Raw genomic sequence first — 12,046 nt, forward strand, 5'->3', positions numbered from 1 at the left:
CGTGGAGGAGGCGCTGCCAAAACTGGCTCTCAGCTTCCACTGCTGCAAACCAGCCAAGTGGTCCAAAGCTGCTCCCTACCCCATGCACTGCCTCGCCTCCAGCTCCAGCCCAGGCCATGGAGCCCAGGCAGGTCCCACTCACCATCAGCACATCCACTGCCCAGCAGGACCTTCAGGCCCCATCACATGGGACAGGCTGATAAAGCTGTCAGGAGAGCAGGGCTCAAACCATGACCTAGTGAGTGGGTTCTGCCTTCTCTTTGTGTTGTGCTGCTCAGGCAAATCGGAAAGGGCCTTTCTGTGAGTGCTGATGAAGACATCCCAGCCTGCCACAAGCCCTGCTGCCATAGGAAGTTCAATGCTTTATACAACCGAGCTGTCAGAACATGTGTGAAAACACAACCAATCCCTCTGCTCCTCCTGCATCCTCTCTGGGCTGCCAACAGCCCCTCCAGCCTCTAGATAAACCCATTATGGTGGGAGCACAGATGTGTCCACACCAGCACACCTCCATGGCAGCCCCCGAATCCAGCAGTGACCACACTGTGCCATGGGATGCTCTGTGGGCATCCGTGTCCAGAAAGCAGTGTGGGGATCAGTCAGCAGCACCTGCAGTACCCAGAAGCTTCTGGCACAGCCCCTGCCATCAAAGGACCATTAGACACCAGCCTGTGGGACACAGCAGATCATGGCCAGTGCTTGCATAGGCAGCAGCAGCACAGAGGGGCAGGGAAACCAGGATGCTCCACAGGCGAGGTACTGCCAGCCCAGAAACCTGCACCCAAGGCTGCTTGGTTTGTCTTGGGGAGAAAAATCTCCATGTTATCTCTACAAGTCCATGGCAAGCTCCTGCCATCCACATAGGACTGTGCTGCTGAGTATAAATCTGCAGGCTTACAGATTATACCTATGCAGAGCTGAGCACACTGCTGCAAGCCAGGGAAAGGGCTTTTCCTACTTCTCCTCCATGAGGTTCAGTTTATCCTGGCTTCAAGTCAACAGGAAAAGCCCGAGAAGGCAGTGCCAGCGTTATCTGTGCTCCTGTGTGGTTTCAAAGCACACTTGCAGCTTGCCTGGGGCAGCCCGGCCAGTTCTTTATTGCAGGCAGGAACACACTGTCCTCATGGAGCCACAGGGAATCACCACCTCTGCTTCCAAAGGGTGAGGAGCTGAAGCACCGCTGGCGTTCAGCACTACAAACTGGTAGGGTATGGGAAAACCCCTCAGATTTTGTTTAAATCACACTGCCCTCCCAAGCAGCTTCCTGTTCTCAAGGTGTGAGTACAGAGGAGCATCTCCACATCACCTGCTCTCTCCCATCCACTGTTGTGCCATTCTCCATCACATCCTTCCCCTGCAGAGCTCTCCCGGACCAGCTAAGGTAGAGGTACCCTCTCCCCTCAGGCAGGCTGGGCCAGCTCTCAGACCGCCTGCCTTATCCTCTGCTCCACACAGCAGCAGGAGGGTTTCAGCTCTGTTCCTTCTCCCTTTCCAAACCACTGAACATGCCTCTGGGATGACCTGCAGGAAGATGCCAAACTCTGCCAGTGTTTTACAGGCTCCTTCAGGAGCAGAGACAGCCCTGAGTGAAGATACACGCAAGGCTGGTTCCCCATATGCATTACTTGGCACATCTTAAAGAGTTTTCTTAACTCTTCAGACTGTTTCCATTTCAGCATCTCAGAGGCAGGAATCAGTTGGCACCTTCTCCCTGCTCCACATGGTGAAAGCAAAGATGTTTTTCCTGCACTTTGCTTCCAATTCTTCAACCAGACACTAAGTTATAGACAACTCTTACCAGGACAATGCTTAAGCTCTCCAAAAGCAGCTCAACACTTGTTTGGGAGCCCAAACCCAGCTCACCCCCATGGTCTGGCTGGCAGATTGCAAGGATTAGCTTTGCTTCCCAAAACCCACCCTGGCTATTCATCAATCTACTGCTTTCATAAAGGAAGTGTTTAGTATAGTTCCTAATGATTTACACAATACCCAAAGTAAACCTCCGGGCTTTTAATGTCACATTTGCCTCACCTCCCCTCCCATGGACATGGCCCTGATGAGCGACAGCCCTCAATTCCCAACGTCTCATCAGGCTCCTTTGCAATTCCAGAAGAAATAACACCAAAGTGTAGGGGCTTGTGTTACTTTGCTCCAAAATGTCTTTATCAAACCCTTTAAGGGCAACTCATGCCCCTGGCATTGGGGATGGCTCTGGGTTCAAAGCCTTCCTGACCAAGCTGTTCTGCTCCATCCCCATGAGCATTCATTTGACTCCTCAATCACTTCCTTACCCTGTGACTCCTCTAACAGGCTTTTTAATCCTGAGATATTTGGGGAAAAAAAATATCATTATTAGGCTCTGTGTCCTTAGCAAGTGGATCCTAAAAATCTTTTCAGTCCTGCCTTGTTACAGGTGTAGTTCTAAATTCCCAGGATGTGTCCTTTTTCTTACCATACCCCTTTTAAACTGAATTTGACACTGAGCAGCCTCTCCCCCATGTTCCTTACATGCAGGTTTGCTGCTTCTGGGCTGTTTTGGAAACTAGGGGGAAATAAAGACGATGTCTCCCAGATTTTGAATGGTGATGCCCATCTCTAAGCAACCCTCTGGTCCAGACCCAAGCAGTCTCCATGCACCCACCATGCTTTTTATTCTTAAAGGTTGTGCCTTTGCACTGGCTCTCAACTGGCAGTTTTCTGGTGATGGCTGTAAAGATTTCACATTTTCAGAATAGATTTTAATGTAATCTTTGTACATTTCTTTATTCCCAGAGGAATCTCCTATAAATTACATTTCATACAGGAAATCAAGTCCCTTAGCAGCAGCTGTAGCACAAAGTCGTGTCCATGCTGTCAAAGAGAAGGTCGGGGGGAAAAACTGTTTAAAGCCTCCCCAGAGAGCCGTGAAGGCCAAGAGAGAGCATTTATAATTGCATGACCCCATTAGAGGGCAAAGCCAAGGTTAGGGTGGGCCTTAATGATGTGTTTCCTTAAGTTGAAATGGTTTCATTTCATTTATAGTTCCAATTTGACTCCACTTCCCTGTTTTTATCCAGGACTTAGAGGAAAAGCAGATATGGCACCAGCACTGCTGGGTGTTGGAGCCTCCTCGCCTGCCAGCATCATCACCCAAACCCTACAGTACAAAGGTTTGGGAGTGGGAAGGGGAAAGGAGCAACAGCCTCATGCCCACCCTGCTGCCCATCCCGTCCCTCAGGGCTCTCCCCTGGACCTTACAGGCTTTTTCCCATAGAAGCACAGTGTTCCCAGCAGGGCAAAGCTCTGCCACAGCCTCATGTCTGAACAGCAGCTCCGTCCTACAAGGAGGCCACTGCAAGAGCAAAGCCAGCTCCCCAGCCACCCAGCTCAGACAACATCCACACAAAACGCAATTGCCAAGCCAAATATCATCTTGCACTCACGTACCAGCACCATTCAACCCTGTTTACTGTCTGGATTTGGGTCTAGAGCCTGCAGAGATCTGTTCGATACATGGAGTGTTCATGGGGACCCTACTGCAGTGGTCGTCAAAAGATTCCATGCTTTTGAGATAGCGGCCGATGTCCAGGGGTGCCCAGCACCTCACAGCTTGGTGTCCTCCAAACAGCCCTGACCAAAGCCAGGCTGCCACCAGCCTGATGGCACCATCCCATAGCTCTGCCTGCAGAGTGGTCACAGGGACAGCCACCAGCCCGGTCTATGTGCACAGCCCCATGATGAGAGCAGAAAAGGCAGCTTGTTCCATAGAGAACGCTTTAGCAGGCTACTGAGCCACCCTCCCCAGCAGCTGCAGTCCCCACTGGTGGGGTGCACAGCACCGGCTCTTGTCTTCTGGTCGCTGGGTGTCCACACCCCTCGTTTCCAGCTCTTAATGCAATGCAGCAGAAGCTAAAAATACACAAGTGCCACCCTCTGTCGTGTCTCTGAGCAGGCTCCGCAGTCGCCATGGGATGTGCGTGATGGAGGTGGGGCCTGGCTCCCTTCCCGAGTCGCTCCACCAACAACTACAGCCGGGAAGCTCCATCCTGTGATGGAGCCAGCCCCAGCAGCGGGCACCACGTCCCCACAGCCCTGGTACAGGGCACGGCAGGGGCAGAGGGCAGTGCTGCTGCTGTCCAGGCTGTGCTCCTGCTCAGTCCTCTGGCAGGGTGGGAAGGAAAGCAGGGAAAGAGCATGACAAGAGGAGGGCCTGTGCAGCAGTGTGCTGCCATGAGCAGCAGCAGGGCACGGAGCCCTCAGGACCATGCAGGAGGAGGATGCTCCCGGCTGCGGGTGAGCCCTGAAGCTCCCCACTCCCGTTTTGCATCCTGCTCGCAGTGGGTGTCCACAAGGTGCTGGGTAGAGCAGAACTGCTCCATGCACTCAGCACTGGGGTCATTGCATGTGACAGACACAGCCCCTGACCTGACTAAGACAGCCCAGGATGGGCCAGGAGCCCTCAGACACAGCAGGGACAGAGCCTCAAGTGCCCTCAGGCTGGGGAGCCCTCATTCCCCTCCCACAGTGTTGAGGCTGCTCCAGACATCAAAGACATCAAAGCTCACGTTTCGCTTTACCAGACACTCAGAAGAGACTTCACTGCCCAGGGAGGAGCAGGACACAAACGGGAGCTGCAGCCCAGGGAGCGATGGAGCTCCTGAAGCCCTCAAAGACAATCCATCTCTTGCCATGGCTCCTGGGGGCAGCCGGGTCCCCTGCCCCAGCTCCACCAGCAGACAAGGCGCCCTGGCATGAAGCCTCCCAAGTCACAAGGGAAGTGACAGGTTTCTGAGTTAGTCACAGCTTGGTGACAAATGCACCAGATTCTCACGTGTTACTAAGGAACAAGAGTCATGTAAACACAGCCCCTCATCTGCTGCACCAGCTGGTCTACAGTGCTATCCTGATCCGTGCAGGAAGGGTGGCACTGCTGCACGGGAACCAAGGGGGCTCAGAGAGGAACTGCTCCCAGGACAGGCTGCTGCAAGACCCCAGGCTTTGTAATGCACATGGGCAGGGCCAGGCACTTCCTCAGGGCAGCCACAGCCTTGGGAAAGGAGAGAACACGTCTATAACCTATTGCCAAAGGAAGCAGACACTCTCCTGCCATCCCTCACCAACGTGAAGGGTACCAACATTTGCCAGCCTTTGTATCCAGGGGCCTGAACCTATGGGTCAACCAAGATGGAACTTGTGCAGATGAGAGGCTGGCAGGGGACACAGAGGGAAACAGGAAGCACTGGGAACCACACAACATCTCATCCTCTCCAGAGAGATTGTTCAATGGGCTTTTGAAGGCAATGTCCCTCCTTGGTGCCATGAGGAGTTTGTTAATAAGGTGTGGGAGCTCCTGGGGACACGGAATGGCACCTCCCATTGGTTTTACCTCCAGTACAGGAGGGAGCCACCAACCTCAGGGAGTAACCACCCCCTTCACCACACTGACCAGGTACCCAGGGTACCCAAGCCCTGCTTGGGCTCTCTTCCACACACTGACCTCACAGCAGCATTCCCAACTGCTGCCCAGACCCTCCGGGGACACCCCAGCCCAGCCCAGCAGAGCTGGTGGCCCCAGGAAGGCTGCAGCATGCCATGCTGTATGGGCTGTCCTACACTGCTGCCGGCTCAAAGCTCAGGAGATGAGCAGCTCGACCCTTGCCCCTCCTTGCTCACACTGGCATGCCTTTATCTCCCTCCAAGACTACATCTGCAGGGGCTGTTACACAAAACACGTTGGCAGCTGAGTCCTCTACAATCTCCAAATGCTGGGGGAGGATGGTTTTGCTGTGCTTAAACCCCACGTCATTTCAGCAATCCCATTTCCAGAGCAATCCCATTTCCACCCAAACCTGCTATATTAGTCCAATGGAGTGGTGGTTATTTCTCACCTGAGTTTCTCTATCAGAGGGGAGAGATCACTTACCTGTGCCCCAGAGCATCCTCTGCCCCAGGCCTTCCCCCTGCCCCACACCAGGAGTGACCCAGCACTGCTCCTCACCTTGAGCCTGGCTCTGCTTCTTCACAGCATCTTTAGGATGCACGGATAAACTCACTGCTTCCCACAGCATCCGTGTTCTGTACACAGCACTTGGCTTGCTGCAAGCTCAGAGCAGCACACTTGCCTTTTCCAAACCCTCCCTTCCTCCTCCCCATTAACCTGCCATGACGGCATGATCTGCAGTTGCCCTGAGCAGCATGAAGACGCTGCTTCAGAGCTGGCTAGAAATGGCACCAGCTCGTGCTCTCGAACAGATTTATCCCTTAGCTCAGTGTTCACTTTAATGGTTTCCCATTAAAAGCAGCACAGACACAAATCAGCTCAGGGTGGACCGGTTTGTTTTATACCTCCGGCCATATTTCACCCCAGAAGGCAGAGCCAGTCTCCATGCATGTAACAGGTCCTTTCCCTTCTCAGAGTGCCGATGGTCTGGTTCTTCCTCTGCACATGGTTAACACAAAGACCACTGGCTCATAAATCTCCTCTGGGAGCAGCAGGTAGTTATGATCCGATGCGGCAATTCAGAAATGGCAGCTTGGTGGGATGGGATTATTCCTGAGCAGGGGAAGATTCCCTGGCCAAGCCCTCACAGCCCCGCAGACGTGATCGTCCCCAGCCTCCCCGCTGCTGTTAGTCCTGGAGCATCATGTTATTAGCAGCAATCACAGCAATCATGCAGTTTTGTAACAAATATATGCAATGAGATTCAAACAAGAACCAATACTAAGGACTTCGAGGGAAAGGAAGGGTTGCTTCTCCACAGGGAACAGCACCAAATCAAGAGCATTCCCACTACTGAAGATAAACCCCACCTCGTTTGATTGCCCACATCAGACTCATCTGCTCCAGGCTGCAGCTCAGGTCAGATTTAGCTACGGGGAGCTGCAGCCTTGTCTGGAAATGAAAGACAACCCCCCCCCCCAAACCCCTTCCCACCACACATCAACTGTACCAATCCACACACAGGACATGGTCCCCAGGGCTTGCCAGCTGAGTTGGGAGAAGGAGAGAGAAAGGGTCACAAACCTGCTTTTCTTTTTTCTGTATTTTCATTATCATCAAATCTGGGACGAATGTTATTTCTGCAAGACACAACACAAAGAGAAATTCACAATAAAGAGAGTGGTGAACCCGAGGTACTCCATCCTTCCACATCACCTCGTCAGGAGGCTGAGCCAGCCCCGGTGCTACTCGGAGTAACGGAGCTGCAGGAGAGAAATGCTCTCAGGGACATTGCTGAGCCATGGCAGGGAGCCCAACCACAGCTCTCCTGACACCTCGGTGGTACCTGAGCCCCACTGTGTTAGACCAACCTCGCAGTCATAGTCCCAGCATGAAGCAGCACACTCGGGGCTAGCAGAGATGCAGTGCACCTTGCCCGAGCCCCAAACCCACCCCAGGAGCCCCTGAGAGACGTGTTGGATGCTGCCAGCCCTGCAGCAGCAGAGGGAAGCAGTAAACAAACCAGCCTCTGCCAAGCAGCGATGACAGCAGAAAGAGATAAAGAGAGGATGCAGGAGCCCTGATACTAAAGGCTGCAAGCCATAATACCAGGGAAGAGCTGCCACAATGACAAGGACGGGTCCAACAAGAAGGGGCAAGAACCACACTGGCAGGCACCATCTCCCCAGTGAGCCCCCCCAGGCCTGGCAGAGGGGCTGCAGTTGTGAGTGCAGCTCTTAGCAGCACCCAAGTGCCAGACCTCTGCGACCAGGTCCCCACCAGAGGAGCAGAATGATGAGGGATCTGTGCCCTCGGGACACAGCTCCCTGCAGGAACACAACACCCAGCACCCTCCACAACTGCCATGCACCCTCAGATGGGACAGATACACACTTACCCAGGCCCAAATTCCCTGGGGCTTGGGCACAGGTTGGACACCACCAGACACAGGAGGAAGACGGGCTCACTGCTTCCCCGCTGTGTCATTAGAAAGGCCAGGAGCAGCCCCTCTGTGGTAGTCTGCCCATTCCCAATACATGTTTTTCCCAAGGGGTGCACAAGGACACTCGCACACACAAACTGCCTCATGAACAACTTCTCCAGGTTCAAGTTAGCATCAGGGCAGGACTTCTACAGTCCCCTGAGCGTAGCAGGGTGCAGAGCATCCCTGGCTTTAGGGCTGTGCAAGAGGCATGGCACAAACCCAGCCACTGGGCTGGCCAAGCAGCACTGGCACACAGCAGTGAAGGAGCTCTTGGTCAGCCTCTGGCACATTCTGAATGAGCACAGGGATGAGGGGACAAGGGCCAAGGAAAGCCATGGGAGAGCACAGCCCCTGGGGAGGTTTCTCCATGACTGAAGCAGAGCAGTCCCATTCTCAGCAGTGGTCTCAAACACCAGCAGACAGCTCTTTTCTATGCTCCAACCTCTTCTTCCAGATGGCGACAGGCACAAAACAGTATCACCCCTACCATACACATGTGTATTTCCATAGCACTGAACCCAGTGTGCGCATCTGTCTCGATAAAACAAGGCTGGGACACCAGTTAGACCCAGAGGAGATGGTTTAACGTGGATACGTGCTCAGACCATGTGCAAAGTCATCTGCACGCAAGGAGAGGCCCAGCAAAGTCATTGCAGGTGCCTGGTCTCCTGTCCACGCACAGGGCTAGCTGCAGTGAGGATGACAGCACCGAGATCCTCACAGGGCCCTGCAGCAGCTCCTGGGGTAACATGTCATCCTGGTTTGTGGAATGCTGTGGTAAACTCTGCTGGCCAGGGACCAGAGTCATAGCGGCCACTTGTGAATCCAGCCACCAGGAACCTGGGCCTTTTACGCACCATACTGCTCATAATCCTATGGAGCAAGCATGTGCTTCCATCACCTCTCAGAGGACAAGCTGCAGAGGACAAAAGGGACACATTCATGTCTGCATGGTGCTGTTGTCTGCTTTGCCTGCTGCATCCAAAGCATCTTGCCTGGACTCAGAGCCAGGAACTTGTCCAGCATCCCAAAGTGAAACAACACTACCTGGTAGGGAGCACTGCCACACTGCCATACAGATATATACATTTGAGAACTCCATTTAACCACCAATTTCCATGCTAATTAAGTATTTGCAGATTAAAGAGAAACTCTAATCTCAAATGAGACAGCCCAATTTCCTAAATGAGCTTATAGTTTTCATATGGAGATCAACATGTTCCCACCAGCACATCATGCAAGTGCCCCAGGCTGCTGGATTCAGCTTTATTGCCACTGCCACAAGTGAGGAGGTTTTATTCTCCTTTTTTATGCCTTTTTAACCCCAGATAACTGATGCACGTCTCACACCAGCCTGCAACACCCCAGCACCAGGCGGTCAGCAGCACTTCTGGCTGCCACAGCCAAAGGCAAGTCCATCTTCATGCCACCGTGGCATCACACACGAGCAGTGAGCACACCAATGTGGCACACGGCGCTGGCAGGCTGACCACGCACTCCAGAGCTGTCTTGCTGCATTTCAGGAGACAAGCAAAGCAGTGCTGAAAGCTGTTTTGTCCCTCTGCATGAGCAGATCAACACGCTGTGGCATGGCCTCTATGAAGTATCCTGCTAGCAATGACATTTCCAGTTACACAATCTGGGGCACATCAGGTTACTACCCTGGTCCCTTGGATTTGTTTTTGCTGTTCCGAAAGCAGAAGACATCCCTACACCAAACCAAGTCCACATCATGCCAGTATTTCCTGTGGCTCCTGCCTGGGCTCCTCCAGGAGCTGCAGCATCTGTACACAAGCCAAAACCAGGATCAGCAATTCCACATCTGAGCTAACACCAACGCAATACCAAGCAGTGACCACGTGCTCTTCCCCTTGTACCCACGCGAGCAGCCAAGCTCTCCTCTGCAGCTGGAGGAGTGATTTTCCCAGGTTAGAGGCTGAGGCTCGCTAACATGTGGCTCATGTTCTCCCAGAATCCAGCAGGCACACACAGCATTCCTGCCATGTAACTCCAACACCGGTCCTGCAAGCACAAATACAGGCAGTGCTATGTGAAAGCAACTGCAGCTTACTGCAGAGAGCAATCATCTGTCTATGACAGTAACATCTACCCATTCAAACCTGGCCTTGAACACTCCAGTGCATGTGTTCAAGGCCAGGCTGGATGGGGCTTGGAGCAAGCTGCTCCAGTGGAAGGGGTCCCTGCCTGTGGCAGGGGGATGGAACTGGATGAGCTTTAAGGTCCCTTCCCACTCAAACCAGGCTGTGGTTCTATCTCATTTACACACACAGCCCCATCAGTGCACATCCCCATGGAGTGGTTCACTCTCAGAGGAGAGGTTTTCCCTCAGAAATAGGAGATCTTCTCAAGACGATCTTCAGGTGGAGAAGAAAAAGGGGGACTGAAAATAAGCTGAGAACATAGGTATGGAGAAGCCACAGTGTCCCAGACAAGACAACCTGGAAAGAGACAGATCTTCTCCAGGGCTACAGAACCTTTAACACTCATTCCACAGACACACTAGCCAAGTTTGGGGAATGAGGTCAATGCATGACAGAAAAGGAACAAAGCTCTATAGATAGCAGTGACAGGGATACACCCAGAAGAACGTGTGAGGTAGTCTGCCTTGGCCTGGATCAGCCACAGCACTTGGCTGTGGTGTGCCACCCAGTACCCACTCAGCATGTTAACACCTTCATGTTAGCAGAGACAAAGGAGAACAACCTCTGAGGCCACAGCACTGCGGGAAGGCTGTGTGCTAGGACTGCCTTTCAGCACCATCACAGACAGCCCCCAGCACGCCCAGGGCCTGCTGAGGATAAACCACCACAGATGGGCCACAGCTGAGGCCAAGGATGCATTTCAAGATCGTACCTGATGGAAAGGCAGACTGCATTGCCTACATCCTCTGGCACGTCAGAAGGAGAGGAGGGTCCTGGCACAAAAGCCAAAGTGCCTTTCCAAACTTGCCACCATACAACATGTCTCCACACCAGAGCATCCAGTTTCTTGCTTGCTCAACACCATCTGCTAAAAATCCAGCTCTGAGCAAGCAAAATGTGCATTTTTGCACTCACCACTGAGTGCAATCCATGACTGATGCCTGAGCTGGGCAATGTAAGCCAAGCACCAAGGACTCCATGTATATATGCATCTCTACACCACCACCAGACCAGGAAACGGGCACTCCTGCAGAGAGCCACTGAGGAGAATGAGAAGCATCTTGACAGTGATGCTCTAGGGCAGCAGATACACCCCTCAGTACATGGCAGGAGCGGGTACCAAGTGTACAGCGGTCTCCAGGGCAGAGTGTGCTTCTGCAAACACAACAGTGAGCTCAGGGTGTTCAGGGCACAGTCTCCCACATGCCAGGCAAGGATTTTACAGCTATGCAGGCCACACATCCTTCCTGGCTCATAAAACACATTGAAGCACAGCCATGCAGTGGTAGGTGCTCAGACAGTCCCTTGACAGGATAGAACCACCTCAGAGAGGCAAGTTCACATTGGCTGCAGTTCTCCCTGTGCTTTTCTCCATGATTTTAAACCACCACATTCCCTGAAATTCGCTGCCCAGCTGACATTCCAGCCTGGCTGCGTGTTCCCTCTCCCCAGACATCTTCCAACAGCCAAGCTATGGCACTGTTCAACGTTAAAGCTCCTGTTGGTGCCATCCGTATATCACACAGCACATCCCTGCTGCTGTGTGCTGCAGAGAGCCTCTTCTTGCAGCTCTCCCCCAAGCTCCCATAAGGGCCAGTGCTGGAAGGGGAAGTCTGGCTTTCTGCATCTATCCTGCTTCTCTCTCCTTATTATTTTATATTATATTTATATCCTGTACAGGGGGCTAAAAGGAGCAGCAGGAATGCTGCTGGAGCCCGGCACTCTGCCGCTGCTCCGCATGCCGGGGGCTGTGCTTTGGGGAAGGCCAGCCCTGAGTCACTGAGAACCAAAGCTGAAAATAATACAGCACTCACCATTCCTGCACTCAATCCCTGGAAAATCCAAGCAAAACTGCTTGGGGTGACCATCAATTTCATGGCACATCCAATGCTTGCAAGAGCTACTCTCTGGAGCTGCCTGTCCAGCTTAGGAGATGCAGGCACCCTGCCCAGCATGCCACCAAAACCAATTCCCAGCCTT

At 53.0% G+C, this 12,046-nt stretch overlaps 1 protein-coding gene across 8 annotated transcripts in view; it reads right to left on the minus strand.

Annotated features, from left to right (window-relative positions):
- LOC101877664 (chromodomain-helicase-DNA-binding protein 6) overlaps positions 1-12,046 on the minus strand; it is a 69,771-nt gene that overhangs the window by 35,647 nt on the left and 22,078 nt on the right. For 6 of the 8 annotated variants that reach the window (XM_034067291.1, XM_034067286.1, XM_034067285.1 and 3 more), the window contains exon 2: positions 7,004-7,059. The exons of the other annotated variants lie outside the window; for them this stretch is intronic. In XM_034067291.1, the coding sequence (XP_033923182.1) occupies positions 7,004-7,036 (33 nt within the window). In that variant the 5' untranslated portion in view covers positions 7,037-7,059. The remainder of the gene's footprint in view (positions 1-7,003; positions 7,060-12,046) is intronic. 8 annotated transcript variants of the gene reach the window in all.

Source organism: Melopsittacus undulatus, chromosome 10 (assembly GCF_012275295.1).
Source record: "Melopsittacus undulatus isolate bMelUnd1 chromosome 10, bMelUnd1.mat.Z, whole genome shotgun sequence".
Classification (NCBI taxonomy): Eukaryota; Metazoa; Chordata; class Aves; order Psittaciformes; family Psittaculidae; genus Melopsittacus; species Melopsittacus undulatus.